Here is a 17,731-nt window from a genome sequence, read left to right as displayed (position 1 = left end):
GATTCATATAATTAACAAGACCCTAGGCTGTGCAGTATTCGGGAAGCAAACCCTATTTGTGCATTATGAAATAAATAAAGCCTAATGATGCTTTTAATTTTGTGGAGTTTTAAAAGCAGCGCCTTGAATGCAGGAAAAGAAGACCCTAAAATACAGCCACATTTACCCCCCTTTTCTAAAAAGGCTTTATTTCTACGCAATTTTAAAATCACTCCCTTGAATGCAGGAAAAAAACGGTGAAATACTTCTGTGTTAACATGAACAGAGTTGACACTTCAAAAATAATTTTTGGCTATTTATCTTGAAAAACACATATTTTTAAACAGTTATTTTATTAACTTCTGTGTTGTAAGGTTACTTAAAATAGGGTTACCTTATTTCTGCTGAAGAAATCCAGATGGCCACTAGATGGTAACAAAAATTTGGTTTCCCCTGTATCTCCATATGCTGTCTAGTGTCATCTGGGGTTTGTGGGTTTGTTTGGGTTTTTTTTGGTAGCACAGATATGATGGCCCTAGCTAGGGCCTAGCTTTGTTTTATTTTATTTATTAGGGTGTATTTTTATTGTAAATCTTGAAACATTTAAAACAGAGATAAAGATTTGCCTCTTTTATTATCTCTAACATTTGCTCCCTCTGCCACAAAAGAGTTACCACATAGGTACTGTGGCCATCTACCTTTTATTGAATTTATATTGATTGATATGCCACCAAGTCATTTTTGACTCCTATAATTTTTCTATAAAGTAGCTTAAGTCAAAAGTGGATGAATGGCCTAACAACATATAATGAATCACAGAATATGAACCTTGGTCCTAACTTGACACTTCCCAACTTGTTAACAAGAACTTTATTAATATTTTATTAATAATGATTGTGCCCCTGCATGCAGATGTCCATAGCTGTGTAGCTACATATGCTAAGTTTGTTTCTGAGTACACCATTTGAAAGGGAGCAAGTTATACAAAGAATCCACACTGCAGCATTCTTACAGCGTTTGAACATGGTCATTGTGGGTTTTGCAGAGTGGATCTCGGCTTTTCTAGACCTGTTGGAACCCACCCATTTCTTGTCAGGACCGCCGTGCAACTAAGATGCCACTCCCTGTCCCCACACACATGGTCCTGCTGCTCTTCACAGGAAGCCTGGGAACGGACCGTTTTCCTGAGGAGCAAGGAAGGGCATGCCTGAGCTAATGAAAGCAGCAGCCAGAGACGCCAGCTATTTTTCACGGTTCCTTTTCTCACAGGGCAGCTGGTTCAGCTAGACTCCCGGGGTGCCAAGATGCAGAAATGCCCCCCGGACAGACTCTGAGTTACGTTCCAGATTGCTATCCGCTACCCTTACCCAACCAGGCGCTCTCCAATATGCGCCAGCCACGCTGGTTGGGAATTGTGTCCGCAACACTCTTGTAGACAACCGGATTTCCTACAGCCAGTTTGGTATAGTGGTTTAAAGCATCGGGACTAGAAACCAGGAGACCGTGAGTCACGACGTCAGCTGGGTGACCTTGGGCCGGTCCCTCTTTCTCAGCCCTAGGAAGGAAGCAAGGGCAAATCACTCCCGAAATCTTGCCAAGAAAACTGCTACGACTTGTCCAGGCAGTCGCCAGGAGTCAAGGAAAAAAACCAGCGCCAGAATCTGCTGTAAGCCTCTCCCCGTCCCACTGCGGGAGAGTCACGAGCCAGGCGGGCCTGTTGAGCAGAGGCTAGAGCTGCCCTCTCTTACACGTCACCTCCCCCCCCCACATCGGTGACGCAAGCACGAATGGTTTTTCCCGGGAGGGGGAGGGGGCCTCCTCCGTAAGTTCTCGCGCCGTCTCTGCTTCTCGCGGCAGGTTAAGGGGGAGGAGACTGAAGATACTACTGCCTCCAGCCACCTTTCCGTCCTCCTCGCGTCGCTAGTAAAGCTCGTGCTCCCTGGACGTTCCTTTCCTGCCTTAAAAGTCGGTGAGACTCGAGGAGGGGTGGGTAAGCGGGCGCGGGGCCGTTCGGAACGCGCCTGGGCGGTAACGGCCGCGCCGGTCGAGCCTCTTCCCCCCTCCCCCACGTCCTCTGGCGCGGCCTGGCCTGGCCTGGCCTGGCCTGACCTGGCGGGTAACAAAGCGGCGGCCTCTGTTGGTTGGTGACGCCGTGGCCGCCGCCGCTGCGGGAGAGAGACAGCCGTGGCGGCGGCGGCGGCAGCGGCGGTGGCCGGGAGGGACAAGCGGGACTTTAGCCTAGCTGTGGCGGCGCTTGCGAGAGACATCCCCCTTCCCGCGGCCATCGCTTCCACCTCCTGCAGCAGCGGCCGCCTCCTCCCGGAGGGCTCGGTGGGTAGGACGAAGGGAAGGAAGAGGACGAAGGGGCGTTGGGGAAGACGAATCCAGGGAGGAAGATGGGAAGGGCGCTTTCCCCCTTTTCCACCCTAGGCAGCTACACTAGGAAGAAAAGGGAAAGAAGAAGCGCCACATAATACGGCTGCTCTTCTGTGGTGCGGGGTTGCCAGGTCTCTCGAGGCTCCCTGGGAGGACCTGGAGGAGGAGGAGCCTGGTGGTAACTTGATCACCAAAGACGAGAAATCTAAATATTTTCGCTAGCCTGCTCTCTGTTACGCGATTGTTAACTTTTTTTCCCTGCATGTATGTGTATATGAGAGATGACCCTCAAAGTAGATTGCTCTTTTTTACATTTTCTCTTTAATAGCAGACTAAAAAAATAAAACGGGGAGAGATGAATATTTAATATTTTCCCAAAAGAGTTGAGAATGGGCCTTGAGGGAAAAGGCTTTGTCTCCCAAACTGTTTCCTGGATGCTCAGTGATCCCCCCTTCCCAGTTTTGTGTCCTCATCAAACCTCATCAAGGAGAAATATAGTACCTATTATAGGCCAAGAGGAAGAAATGTTGAAATTCACCCTGTGGCACCAACATTGCCATCAATATTGGAAATGGGGCAGATAATTTCACTACCCTCTTTTGCTCTCCCTCTCCCACCCTTTCTCAGGAATCCTAATGTGTGATATTGTGGCTCCACCCTAAGATGTGGAACTCTGATGAAGCATTTTGTTTCTTTCTATATTTTTGGCTGGATGTGGTTATTATTTAAGAATCTGCATGTTTTTTTAGTGCAAATCCTTAACATATTTACTCAGAATGAAGCCCCATTGTAATATTTACTGAATATTAATCTCAGGTGGCTGAACTTAGCAAAATTGTCTTAATGCAAGTGTTATTCTAAAATCTCAAGTATATTTATTCCTATCCTCGTGAGGTTGAAAATGTTTTTGTGCTTCTTATTAATGTTGAATATTTAGTATGTTATAGCTGTGTATTTACAGTCATTTGAATTGAGACTTTTTGTTTACTTGTAGATGATGATGGAAAGGAGATATACTCTTTACAGGATATTCTGTATTGCAGCCTTTCCTAATTAGCTACTTTTTAGATAGATTCAAACTACAGTTTCCCAGAATTTGTTTTGGGGTTTATGGTCCTAATACACATGGATGGCACTAGTTTCTGGAAGACTGCTGTAGATTATTAATAACTTTGCTTTATTATTAAAATTTTTGTGTAAATATAGACATCCAGCTTGTCATTACTTAATGCTGATGCAGAGTACTGGTAAAAATCACAAATTGAAACTGAGAGCCTTTCCTTTCAAAGTAAAACTCAGCCCTGAATTAATTTTGAGGCCTCAGTAAGGATAACTGTTTTGGCTTCAATCTGTGAAGTAATTCTTAAAGTACTAGTTTGCATGTCACTGAATTTGAATTTCTAGCATGTTTTCAGTTGTGATTTTGAGAGTCGCTCTAACTGTAGTGCCACAGCTTGGAAATTGGGACAACTGTAGCTAGAACCAGTAAGAAAAGAGAAGGGAACTTTCATGTAAAGTATATTCCTGATGGATAAAGTTTGATTCATCCATCAGGTTGAGTCACCCAAGATTTCATGGACTGTAATGGGTGTGAACAGTATTACCAGTTAAGAAAAGCTTGTATAACAGTATTAATTAGCTTATTTAAGAGCATTTATGCATTGCCTTTTAGCCTTAAAGAGCCACTTACATATTGATGAAAAGTAGTTCCTGCTTTCAGGTTTATAATCTAATAATATCTTATACAGAAGGAAAATAGGATTTGCAGGCAAAATGGCAGCAAGGGAACTTGTTTCAAAATTGCTATAACGTTTAATCAGAGAGGTTCAGATAATCCCATAATTCACTGAGCAAATGGTCCTGCTACTGGTCTTCACAAGAATAGCAACCTTTGCCTGTTGCAGTTACACAAGTCATAGCATTTGTGTGATGATATCACCACATAGGCTTCATCATTCTGCCCCAACACCCATAGTGATGATAGAGCCCCCCCCCCCACTAGTTACAACAGAAGATGGCGGTGCCTTGTTTCTGTTTGTTCCTGTTCCTACTAATAACACTTGTAATAATAGAATTCATTAAAACAGTGAACTAGAACAATTTATAATAGAGAAGGGAGTTTTAAAGCAACTTCCTAAGTGATGACTCAGTGAAAGAGACTTGAGGAAGCTGTCTTAAGACAGGGCAGTTAAAAAGTATAAATACTTGGTACTTACAATGTTCTGTCAGTAAAGTTGATATCCAGTTTCACAATAGAAAAGATACAGCTGCTCTGAACTATAAGTGAGCTTCCCAGGAAAGGAGACAAGCTGACTATCAAGTAATCTTTACAGACTCTTCTTAATTAAAGTCCACCAATGCAAAGTTTGACTTTTGATTCCTGCTGTGAACATTGCGGTTCTCCAGAAAAGTAGCATATTAAAAAGAAAAGCAGTTGAAATAGGAAGGAGATCTTCCTAATGTTCTCTTTAATGCAGTAGAAATTATTAACCTGAGATAATGTTAGATGTGATTGTTCTTACTTGTTATGCAATAATAAACCTGCCACCTTGGCTACTATGTCTACATAAATTGGTGGTTTGCACTTAAAAAACTTGTTTCTAGTTACTGTCCTGGTTTTAAATATAAATATGTGGCTCAGGGCTCATTTTTTAATGGTAATACAGACATTGTGGAAATTTTGGCAATGGGAAAAACTTGTTATGTATTCTGATGTGTTTATTATTCTGCCAATAGGTAGTAAATGTCTTGACCAAAATCCTTCTAAACCCTTGAGGATTATCTCCTTAACCAATGTATCTTCAATTTGTTGTTTCCCACAGGGTGTCTTTTATGAATAATCAAAAGCAGCAAAAGCCAACGCTATCAGGCCAGCGTTTTAAAACTAGGAAAAGAGGTAAGGGTAATAATTTACCTGTTCAATCAGTTTGTTTTTATCCATCACAAATTAGCATATCAATGTAAAGATGTATTTATAATATATACTTTTGTTGGTTTTGTTAGTGAATCTTTTTGAGTCTTTGTCCATTTGTCCTTTCTTTCTGTTAGACCTATTAAAAACATATGTATACATAGCAGTAACCATAGGATCAGTTTCTCCGTGATTTTTTTCTTAGTTTTCATAGTTGAAACAGTTATTAATATAAAGTTCATGAATCAGTGATCCCATTCTTCCGTGCTTCCTAGTTACTGATTTTTAATCAGTCTTCAGTCTGACAATTATATTTCATGTACTAAGTTCACAGCCTGTTAAGTTAATGGACTCAATATTTGAGGAAATGAATGTGCATTTTTATTTCTCTTTCAAGAAAGAAGTTGATTGCCAATTAACAGAATGATTGGGCAATCTAAGGAAAGGCTTAACCAGGGTCATATTGTATTCATTTCATTTTATTCTACAAGTAGTAATAAAACATACTTAATTTTATCATATATGAAGCTGCCATGAGAGAGAGATTGGGTGCTGGAACAAGATAACAGCCCCGATTTTGTTCATACTTACAAGAGATATGGGTTTTCTTTTCACATGGTGTCATTATGTTTATGGATGAAAATTCTGTACTGCCTCAGTGCCTGGCAGCAGAATTTGGGGAGAGATTTAATATAAACCATTTCTGATTGCCTTAATTTTTCTCCAAACTACTTAGCTTTGAGCTTACAAATGTGAGAGTTACATTTGAAAAGATTCTGGTTATATACACTGGCTTCTATGACATAGAAATTGTAATGTCAATTGAGTACATAGAATGCTTAAATCGCAGGAATACAGATTTGTAAACAGTCATTGGGTTGCAGACTTACAAGGTAAAAACATTTGCTCAGGACAAAGCAAGGAAAGCATTTTTTGATATAATATCATAAACATAGACCACCTAGAATGGCTTGAATAGGTAGCATGCAAATTAAATTTATGTTAATTTAATTAAAAATAAACATAAATGCACCCACACAATCCAAGGAAGCTTCACTGACATTCACTAAAATTAAAATTCTTAGAACAGCCAGAAATATTGATAATACATAGTATCCATTATAAATAGCTTGATAATAGTTCAAATAATTCCGAAATTAAGATATTAGGTATAGTTGATGCTCTGGCTCCTGTTGCAGATATTCCTGGTTTAGAAGATTGCTATTGCCCCAAGAGTGGCAGAACTAGTAACACTTTGGTCAAGAATGATTATTCCTTATAATCTACATCTCTTTTGGGTTGTGCTATTAATGATAGTCATAGTTGGCTTCTGATAGTAGGAACTGGCTTATCTTAAACCTATTATTAAGACTGCTCTGGAGATAGCATTGTATTTGGGAAGGCATTCCCAAGTAAATAACAGATTAGTTTCAAGATAGATTATATCTGCAAAGTTTTCCTGCTGAATATTTTTAGAGCTAGAGATAAACTTCCAATGAGAGTGAGGTTGCCAGCTGAAATAGTGACAGAATATCTACTTAAATTAAAAGGGAAATATCTGTGATGAATTGAAATGGGGTAACTGCTTGCTCCATCATATATGCATACTCATGATTTCCGCAAACAAAAAAGTGAAGAGTATGTTGAGAATGGCGTGTTTTAACTCAGAAGCTCATAGCACTTTTTTTTTTTGTATTGATACCTGCTAGCATATGCAAATTTAAGTTGGGATACTGTTTAGATATATTACTTGGTGATAATATGAACCCATATTGCTCAAGTGAAAGAGGCTCATGAATTGCATTTGTGAGCCCACATTGAATTAGGGAAGCTGTCTCACTTCTACCAAAGGCTTGACTTCTGCCACGTAGTGAATTAACACAATTTGCACACTGTTTTGTGATCAGTTTAAACTCTCAAGGAGGATGGTGGCTTTAGATTCACAGCACAGGTCTGCCACTCATTAAAGCCAAGATCTTGTGGCTTCCCTGGGATCCTTGACTTTGCTTTTGGCTTATCCATTTCTCAGCATGAAAGGAATAGCTCTAATTACCCTGACTTTCTTTTCAGAAACATTTACAGTATTACTTATTTATTGCAGATGAAAAAGAGAGGTTTGACCCCACTCAGTTTCAGGACTGCATTATTCAAGGTTTAAATGAAACTGGCAGTGATTTGGAAGCAGTAGCAAAATTCCTTGATGCTTCTGGAGCAAAACTTGATTATCGCCGCTATGCAGAGACACTCTTTGACATTCTGGTGGCTGGCGGAATGCTGGGCAAGTATCTTTTTATTGGCTGTTCAGTTTACAATCACGTGGATGCACTATGAAAACACTTTAATTGTTTTTTTTTTCCAGAATTGCTTGTACATGTATAAAATTTTAGTGTGATTGTGGTGTTCAAAACAAAATACACAATACAGGCAATGTATGCTGCAGTGTGATCATTTTAGCTTAGCTTTTGGAAGAAGAATCCTGGCTCAGATTGGGTCTGAACAAAGCTGTCATTTGGCTTTCAGTGTTCTCCAAAAATGCTGTAAGATATGGATTAGGTTCATTTGCCTACCCAATCCTAGATAATTGAATTTTATTTACAGTAAATTCAGTGTAATATGTATTGTTTAAACTTTGACTGTTTCAACAAAGATGATATTGTAGAGCAAAACAATCTCTAATACAGTTGTTTTTCTTGTAATTGAAATATCAATTTTTAACAGCCCCAGGTGGTACCCTGGCAGATGACATGATGCACACAGATGTGTGTGTGTTTGCTGCACAAGAAGACCTAGAAACAATGCAAGCATTTGCTCAGGTTAGTGTATTTTATTCTTTTCTTGATCCTATCTTTCTACAGTATGATATATTTGTATAGTAAAAACTAACTTTTATAAATGGCTGGCACTTGGGCATTTTATTTCTTAACCTGATCATTTTCATTTATTTTATAGGTCTTTAACAAGCTGATCAGGCGATACAAATACCTGGAAAAAGGCTTTGAGGATGAAGTTAAAAAGGTACTCAATGAAAACTATATTTTTACCTTATCTTGCCAAAAATTGATTATTCATATAAATAAATGAGTAGTGTTAGTCTGTCTGCTTTTGCTGGTCATTTTCAAGCTGAAAAGAAAAAAAAGACGTTCACCTACTTTATAAGAGCTTTACCTTCTGGTTGCCCGGAGTGTGTGTGTGTGTGTGTGTGTGTGTGTGTGTGTATTGAGAGAGAGAGAGTGAGAAAGTGATTAATTACAAATGTTGTCTTTTACGCATTTTAATACAGAAAAGTGGTGGTCTTTTGATGATTCTCATATTAAATCCTTTATAATGTAGTAGTAGTAGTAATCAGGAATGGTTTCAGTATCTCGTTTATTTCAAAGTGTTTGTTACTCTATTCCCTCTTGCAGTTGCTGCTCTTCTTGAAAGGTTTTTCAGAGTCTGAGCGGAATAAACTGGCCATGCTGACGGGTATTCTTCTGGCCAATGGGACACTTAATGCATCAATTCTCAACAGCCTGTATAATGAGAATCTTGTTAAAGAAGGTAACTACAGAAATCTTGTCTCTGATATGGCTTCTTCCATACAAGAAGCAACAGCCTTGCTTATTGTTGTTCACATGCTCTGTTTTCATAGCAGGCTCAGAGGTAGTGCATTCGGTTTAAATCTAAAATTGCTTTTAAAGTTGAAACATAAGAAGCAACAGAAATATGAAAAGGGCAAAATAAAAATAACATTCAATAGCACTTGAAGCCAAGGAACATTGTATTTTGCTTCTTCACCAGTACAATTTTGTCTGGTTCCATTTCATTACATATTATTATATTTTTCAAATGATTTTAATTTCCTCAGCTCCTGCAGGCAGCAGGCTCTGCATGTGTTTCAGTTACAGTGAAGCAAATGCTGTTGAATGTATTCCTCAGTATAATTCTGATGTTGACTTACATTATTGAGACTGTCACCTTGACTCTTTCCTCTTCTTTAGTCTACTGTAGTTGATAGTGTATGAAGAGGAGCTCCATGATCTAAATGAATTAGCTGTTTGGAGAAAACTTGAAAAACTTGTAGAAGGATAGGATTATATACATTCCCACTGTGAAATATTAAAAAGTAATTGTGCAATTCTCTGTGCAGGTGTTTCAGCAGCCTTTGCAGTAAAACTCTTCAAATCATGGATAAATGAAAAAGATATCAACGCAGTGGCTGCTAGCCTTCGTAAAGTCAATATGGACAATAGGCTGATGGTAAGTAAATAGAGTTTTATGGTCAAAGGAGGGCCTCTGTTACCCAAGTAGAGAGTAGAGTGTTTACCAAGAATATTATTTTTACCCAGGTTCCCTTTCTACTACTCAGTGATTGTCCTGGATTCATAGGTTCATGCCTGAACAGCAACTGATAGTTTAATTCACTATTGCATAATAAAAAGATCTGAATTTGGTGCCTTCATTACAGCTCACTCTGGTTTTGGTGTTTTGGTCCATTTGGTAAATCTTGACATTTTTATAACACAAGTTTTGATATAGTATGGACCACAGGGGAACTTGATAAGAAAATGTATAGTATTAAAAACAAAGATATGTGACTACTCCTATCTACCTTCTGAGCAGATAGGAAAATTAATGTTATTTTGAATATTTCTATACATCAAACAAGGAAGAATCTTTGTGTTAAACACTAATGTTTCACTTTCATGTATAGTTCCTTAATCAGTGTTTGCAAAAAAAAATATATGTTTCAGGAACTCTTTCCAGCCAACAAGCAAAGCCTTGAACACTTTACAAAATACTTCACTGATGCAGGTTTGAAGGAACTTTCTGAATATGTTCGGAATCAGCAGTGCATAGGGGCTCGTAAAGAATTACAGAAAGAACTTCAAGAGCAGATGTCACGAGGGGATCCCTTTAAGGATGTAAGTATATTTAGCTGACAAACATAGATGGATTCTGTAAGATCTTAATGAAATACCAGAATAATGAAAATAGCATTTTTTTAACTGAGTCCCTAGTAGTACCTAGTTTTGGTGAGTTAAATTTGTAAGATGCATCAAATATGTTTGTGTTTTATTGAGAAGTGCTACGAAACACCTAGCCAGTCTTGGCTGATCTCAGAAGTTAACTAGGGTCAGACTTGGTTAATACTTGGACGAAGGTGTACCTGCGAATCTACGGGCTGTTAGTTAGACTGAGAAGTTGAAAATATATCCTGGAAGAAAGTAATGGCAAACGACTTCCAGAAAACTGGGTGGATGTAGTCACCGGGATGTGAGGGCAGCTTCAGGGCACCTTTACCTTTTAAGTATTAAGATTATTGCCAGTATGTTACTTATTACTTCTGCAAACATTTACTGTTCAGAAACACAATGAAAGAATAGTTACGTATCATTGTATCATTAGGCTATAGGCTTAATGTACAGACTTTCTCCACAACACCCCCAAAGTTTTTTTGTCTAAATTGTAGTTTGAAATCTGCTTGCTTTTGTGTTCATCCTTCTCTTTGGTACTACTATTATCTGAAGCTAACCTTTCACATTTGAGCCCAATCATGGGGGAGATCTAATTTGCTCAGTCTGTTTCCATGCTATCAAGCACTTTTGTGGAGGACTAAGCTCAGTCAGTGGGATGGAAGGAAGTGATATTCTGTGGCCCCCTAGAACATTTCAGTAGTCTCCTTGGCTGAATATGAGGTATAGAAATATTTGGGGCTAATCTTATCAAACATGTAGGTATTAACCTCTTCACAAGAACCCAAATGGTAGCTGTCCACTGGCATGCAATCCTGGTGCTACTGATATATAACTTCCTCCTTGGCACTGTTGTAGCATTCCTGTACTGTATAATGAATGATACATCAGCAGAAAGCAATTGCATGAAGATTGTCTGAAAAGAAATCTCATGTGAATGTTCTCTTGCCTTCTTTTAGCAAGGATTGTGGCATAACTAGTTCCTTCCAGTCTGTTTCCTAAGAATTGGCTAATAGGGCTATGCAGTAGCTCGGGTTTGCTTCTGTAAAAGTGCTTTGGCATGGATAGGAGCACGACCCTGAGATTCTCTTTCTCAGGATTGCTGCAATTGTGTCCCAAAGCAACTTTCTGGAATTAAATCCAAAGCATTCCACCACTCTTGGCTATTGTTAATAGTATACCTCAGATCTGTGATCACCGTCTACTCTTGATGTGTTCAGTTTTAACAGTTCTTTCATGGCAGTGGAGGAAAGCCAGATGGCTATGTTTGTATGTAGAATTAATGTTCTAAACTTTCTAGATGGTCCCTGCTGTTGACATGCCTGGGGAAGTGCATGGAAAATTGTTTTAGGAAAAAAGAGCACTCTTTCAGACTTGGTCTGATATTTCAGTGTGGTTTTCAATAGCAGTTCAAAATATGTTAATGAGTGGTGGTTTTTATACTGAGCATACTGCTAAATTTGCTTATATTTGTACATGTTTGTTAAATAAAGTTGTTATTCCGACACGGAGTTAAATTTGAATAAAGAATAATACGAAGGTGAGACCCAAGTCCCCCATTTCAGTATTTGCATGGTGATCCAAAGTAGGGACAAAACGTGCAGTCCCACACTCCAGGTTCCATACGTGCAGGTGGCAGGTCAAAGGGAAAGCTGTATTCAGATTTACTTGGACTTGAGTACAGTGGTCAGTAGTGTCCAGGACCTTGCTTGGCTTGGATTCTCTCTCACATAGCGAGCCTCAGTTAAAGTCCAGTTTGAGCTCAATGCATTCAGAGGAATGTCTGGACAAGGCTAATGTGCAAATCCTGCTTGCCTAGATCATACCATACGTCAAGGAAGAAATGAAGAAAAACAACATATCAGAGCAAACTGTAATTGGCATCATCTGGTCTAGTGTAATGAGCACTGTGGAATGGAACAAAAAAGAGGAGCTCGTCGCAGAACAAGCCATCAAGCACTTGAAGGTATTGGTGCATTTACAGGATTAGCTTTTAAACATTTTTTCTGTCTATTGCATATATGATTGCTGTCCACTCTTGATGTGTTCAGTTTTAACAGTTCTTTCATGGCAATGGAGGAAAGCCAGATGGCTATGTTTGTATGTAGAATTAACGTTCTAAACTTTCTAGATGATCCCTGCTGTTGACATGCCTTGGGAGGTGCATAAAAAAATTGTTTTAGGAAAAAAGAGCACTCTTTCAGTGTTCTTTCATGTGTCTATCTTTTTCTTTCTTTCTTTCTTTCTTTCTTTCTTTCTTTCTTTCTTTCTTTCTTTCTTTCTTTCATATCTATCTATCTATCTATCTATCTATCTATCTATCTATCTATCTATCTATCTATCTATCTATCTATCTATCTTTTTCAGGGGGTTCTGTTTGAGGTTTTCTAGAAGTATTTTTTTTCCAGAGTAAGCTTGTTTTTAAAAAGTAGGCTTAATGCTATCCTTTAGCATCCAGAGTTTCTCTTTAAGATGCTGTGCATTTCTTGACAATATTAATTTTTTATTTATAAGAATGGGGAAAGGCAATGCAGCTTACTTTAGTTCTTAAGAGGATATTAGTTTTCGAATAACTCGTCTTTATTCTCCATGGCTAAGATGCAGCAAATGTTTAAATGCAAGTTAGGAAATTATTCATGACAAGGCCTCTCTTATCTTCGCAGCAATACAGCCCTCTTCTTGCTGCCTTTACAACCCAAGGTCAGTCTGAACTGACTCTGTTGCTGAAGATTCAAGAGTACTGTTACGACAACATCCATTTCATGAAAGCCTTCCCGAAAATAGTGGTGCTCTTCTACAAAGGTAATACATAATGAACCTGTCACTTTTGAAAGCAAAGGAAGTTAACATATAATCTTGGTTTCTGGTGTTAATCAGCCAGGCCTTTATCTGCAAGGAGAATACATTTGCAGCCTCTTATTCCAGTACAGGGTTTAAGTTTGTGGAAAGCTGTAGAGGTTAAATAATTCAGTCTTCATAAGCTAGTACAGCCTCTTTTATAGCAAGATAATTATCAGATGTAATGTGTTGCTCTAGGGGTTAATGTATCACTTTTGTGCTAAGTGTTATTGCATGAGACACAACTTAGCCAGGGACCTTTCCTTGGAGTGACCTTTCCTTAGAACACTTTCCCATAATTAACCAATGCACAAAGAATGCCTCTGTCTTGGCATTTTTGTGCTGATGGCAGTGCATTTCCCAGCAGAATGGAGATTTTTATATATTCTGAGTGGAATCCATAATTCCTGTGAGCAGATCTTCACTCATAGGAATATTGTGGGGAAAACACAGTTCCTGATTATTTCTCGTTTTCCTAAAAACTGTTCCAGGGGTTCACAAATCCCTCGGGGGGGGCCTTCAGAAGAAATGAATAGTGACATTAGGCTTCCCTCTTGATTCAGCAGATGCCTCTGAAAGAAATCCTTGTTTGTAGAAGGGGGGCATGCTGGATTCTACTCTATACTTTGGATTCTTGTATTGAAGACCAATCCTCAACAGCACAAGTAGTGTATCTTATAGTGTATTTTATAAAACAGAGGTAGTCTAGATGCTGATGAAAACTTCCATCCTTTCTTGCCAGCCTATTTTCCTTCACCTAATTTAACCCCCCCCCTTTTTTTTTTCAATTAATCTGGAAAGATTAATTGCTGCAAAATGAAATCCCCCCCCTCTCCCCCCCAATGCTTTTGGTCTGATACTGAAAATGGGAAGGATTGTAACCTGCTGGCGTATCTGGCCCCCTTTCCAGTTTAAAACAAGATAGGGAAGGCATGCAGAGCATGGATTCTGGAATTCTTTCCAATTCCTTACTAGAAGCTCACTTTCAAGTCACATGAACAAGGCTTAGGATGGAGAAGCCAGCACCATTCTGAGCCACTACCTGACTGCCCTCCAATAGGGTGTACTGGGGGATCTTTTTTCTCCATAACTCCTACTTTTTTACCGTCCCCCCCTCCCCCCAATTTGGTCCCATTCTGTTCAAGCCTTTGGGTTATACTGATGGACACAGTTCTGAGCCCCTTTACATAATTTCTTCCTGGTGTACTCTTGGCCTTGAAAGAATTTGAAAAGATACAGGTAGTCTTTGAGGTACGACTGCAATTGGGACTGCGATTGCCATCGCTAAGCGATCCAGTTGTAAAGTGCAATGTCAAATGACCACATTGCTTAGTGACAGCAATCCCAGCAGTTCTGGTTGCCATCGTAACCTTAGGACGTGTGGGTCATTAAGCGGGAAGAGGTGGGAATCCCAGGTAAAGAGCGTGGGGGGTGGGTGGGAGGTGCCTTAGGTGGGCACTAGGGATTGTGGGCAGGTCGGGGGCCTCAGGGTCAGCAGAGGGCGGGGAGTGCTATGGAGTATGAGTTCCCTGAGATCTCCGTAGCAGGCTCCTTGGGAGAAATGGCAGGAGGTGACCTGCAACTTTCCCTAAGGGTTTCCCCACTGACTTTGCTTGTGGGAAGTGCAGCTTGCTGCAATATAATCGCAACCTGGTGCCCAGATCATGATCGCGTGACCACAGGGACACTGCGATGGCTGGAACTTTGAGAACTGGTCCTAAGTCCATTGTTTCAGCACCGCCATAACTTTGAACAGTCACTGAACGAATGGGCGCAAGCTGAGGACTACCTGTAGATAAATGTATACTGGCAAAATTATAGAGCACATCACCTGGGATGTGGTATTAAGGGTATTAAGGATACGATAGCTTGGAAGCTTATGGGATTAAAATTTTCAGAAGGAGCTGTTTGTGGGGGATGGAGTCTTTTGTCTTTATTTAGTTTGCTAAACCTAAATAAAGGTTTACCCATCTTGGTGGGGGAGATGTAAAAGAGAGCACTTTGGTTCCTTAGCAGTTGGATGCTGAAATTAATTGGTTCATTTTCTAGGGAGGCAAAAAAGCGTGAGGGAGGGGACATTAGATATAGCCCATGAATTGTCCACAATTGATCTTGATGAAGAATTTGTTCTTGATCTTTTACAAAAAGTTGAAATGAAATGACAGAACTCTAGCATATGTATCCTTAATATAAATATGAATATCTGGTAAAAACAATTTGCTGGTGACAAAAACTAGAGAAGTTTAAGTTGGTCATAGAATCACTATAATAGAGTACAGATAGCCCTTGATCTGGGGGATGTGGTGGCGCAGTGGCTTAATGACACTGAAAGTTGCCGGCCAGAAATGGTCGACACTTCAGTGGTTCGAGCCCAGCTCCGCGCAGCAGAATGAGCTCCTGCTTCCTCCCCAGCTCCTGCCAACCCAGCAGCTCGAAAATTTACATGAGTAGATAAATGGGTACTCTCACCCCAGTGGGAGGAAAAATGCTGGTGGTGCTTGCATGGGAGACGGGAGCAGTTGCCAATAACGCGGAAGCCGTGCACGCCCGAAAAAGGAGCGGAGCAACAGAAACCCCACCTCCTGCGCTCGCCAGCTGGGCTCTGCCCTAGGAAGGAGGCAGTGGCAAACCACTTCCGAAACACCTTGCCTTGAAAACTGCAGGGACTCGTCCAGGCAGTCTCTGGAGAATCGGTCACGATTGAGTGCAGATTAAAAAAAAAAAAAAAGCCCTTGACTTATGGCCATTCGTTTAGCAACCATTCGAAATTAGAGCAGCACTGAAAAAAGTGATGACCAGTTATGACCATCGTGGTATCCCACGATCATGTGATCAAAATTCAGGCGCTTGGCAACCATCATGTATTTACAATGGTTGCAGCATTTCAGGGTCACGTGATTGCCATTTGTGACCTTCCCAGCCGGCTTCTGACAAGCAAAATCAGTTGGGAACTTCATGATTCACTTAACAATCATGGTGATTTGCTTAACGACTGCCATAAAAAAGTGTTAGATTGTGTGCGGTCATGTGATGCCTCACTTAGCGGCCACACTGCTTAATGATAATTTTCTGGTCCCTATTATGGTTGTAAGTCGAGGACTGCCTGTATAAAATCAGAATCATTGTGTTGAGTTTAAGTATTCAAACTGCTTCCCATATGTTTTATTTATAATAATTACAGCCATCCTTAGAGAAGTCCATACTGTGGGGATAATTATACAAAGAGTAGGTAGAGTTCATGGTAGAAACAGAATTCAAATTAATGACTTCAGGAACAGGCTTCTTGGACCATGTATGGAGCAAGACAAACCACTTTATTTCCAGAAATGAACAAACAGCTCCAGAACAGTCAGTCTGCTGCATTTGGTGAAAAAACTAGAACATTTTGGACATCACTTAACCATTCCATGGCCAGGATGGCAAGTTTTGCACACTGTTATGCAGATTTGAATGTCTTTGGATTAATGGAGCGCTTCTGAATGTTTGGAATGATTTGCATTGGGCAAAATGATATTTAGAAGCATTCTGAAATTGTGAGACAGCTAAAGCCAGTATTTGATTCTGAGGATGGTGCAGAAAACAAAATAATGGGAATTAGAGAACACTGTAAGTGTAGGGAGAAATGCCTACCCTTATTATACATTCCAGTGGAACTTCTTGAAGGTCCAGAAGAAAATGAAAGAAGTGCCTCCTGATTTAGCCACTGTTAAGATTCTTTGCCATCAGATGCTGTAAGTTGCTGTTGAAGTTGTAAGAATAAATTGGCTCTCAAAATTAGCCCATTTTATTCTTAAGAGTACGGCATCTGCTTAACTTGCTTTGCTTCAACTGCATGTTTGTTTTGGCAACTGTATGAAGGGATCTCCAGTAGTTCATTTTAATGTAGAATTTGTGATAGCTGGGTGTCTTTTCTGAGATTGTTGTTTTGCTGTCTTGAAGAAAATGGCCGATAGTAGGCAAAGAGGCTGGTTCATGGTTTTGTGAGATGCGTTGCCTGACAGCCCTTTGTTTTCCACAGCTGAGGTGCTCAGTGAAGAACCCATCCTGAAATGGTATAAAGATGCACACCTTGCCAAAGGAAAGAGTGTCTTTCTGGAACAAATGAAAAAGTTCGTAGAATGGCTCAAAAATGCGGAGGAAGGCAAGTAGCCCTGCTGTATTAAACTATTAATTATTAGGTGCCCCAAATATCACAAAACATCCTCATGGTGAAATACTTTGTTTGTCTTTCAGAATCGGAGTCTGAAACTGAAGAAGGTGACTAAGTTGTCAAAATGTCAACAGTAAAGCAAACAGGAGCTGTAGATAAAATGTCATGTTTTGTGTCCTTCTGATTCTTACATCCTACCTCCCTTTATCAAGCATGATACAAGGGCTCTCATAGCAAATTTATGTTTGCATTTTCTAGGGTCCTTAGAAAACACAGAAATTAGGTTTTTAAAACCATGTGTTAGTAGCTTACAGGAGCTCTAGATTTGATTCTAACATTGCATTAGTCCTTTCAGTTACATTCTACCTCCTGTATTTTCTACTGTAACATAATTTAAGGCCTTCCACTTAAATTCATTTTATCCCTGGGTTTTCTATAAAGGTTTACAGTAGACATGGAAAATGAAATTTGTTATAAAATTCTGTTTGCAGATTAAACTGTACAAGTATCCAAAATCTAGAA

General features: G+C 39.7%; 1 protein-coding gene across 4 annotated transcripts; it reads left to right on the top strand.

Moving 5' to 3' along the window:
* The first annotated feature begins 1,796 nt into the window (after nt 1–1,796).
* BZW1 (basic leucine zipper and W2 domains 1) lies at nt 1,797–17,731 on the top strand. Of its 4 annotated transcripts, none has more exons than XM_007427989.4 (12): nt 1,797–1,948; nt 5,178–5,251; nt 7,368–7,544; nt 7,985–8,079; nt 8,216–8,281; nt 8,671–8,806; nt 9,396–9,505; nt 10,000–10,170; nt 12,041–12,187; nt 12,885–13,023; nt 17,078–17,200; nt 17,293–17,731. In XM_007427989.4, exons 2-12 carry the CDS (start codon nt 5,188–5,190, stop codon nt 17,322–17,324), a joined length of 1,260 nt encoding a protein of 419 aa, XP_007428051.1. In that variant the 5' UTR covers nt 1,797–1,948; nt 5,178–5,187; the 3' UTR covers nt 17,325–17,731. The 4 variants fall into 4 exon arrangements, with proteins under 4 accessions (XP_007428051.1, XP_007428052.1, XP_007428053.1 ...); XM_007427990.4 differs by having other exon boundaries at nt 1,801–1,944; XM_007427991.4 differs by having other exon boundaries at nt 1,852–1,965.

The sequence above is a fragment of the Python bivittatus genome, unplaced genomic scaffold (genome assembly GCF_059951505.1).
Source record: "Python bivittatus isolate LINGU-HERP-01145 unplaced genomic scaffold, Pbiv_v1 ctg000200_np1212, whole genome shotgun sequence".
Taxonomy (NCBI): domain Eukaryota; kingdom Metazoa; phylum Chordata; class Lepidosauria; order Squamata; family Pythonidae; genus Python; species Python bivittatus.
This window is presented reverse-complemented; position numbering and strand designations above follow the sequence as displayed.

Excerpts from the sequence above, each read along its gene's own strand:
- BZW1 (XM_007427989.4), top strand. The coding sequence starts at position 5,188 with ATGAATAATCAAAAGCAGCAAAAGCCAACGCTATCAGGCCAGCGTTTT. Across the intron at positions 8,080-8,215 it reads CAATGCAAGCATTTGCTCAG|GTCTTTAACAAGCTGATCAG; the intron begins GTTAGTGTATTT and ends TTTATTTTATAG. Across the intron at positions 9,506-9,999 it reads ATATGGACAATAGGCTGATG|GAACTCTTTCCAGCCAACAA; the intron begins GTAAGTAAATAG and ends TATATGTTTCAG.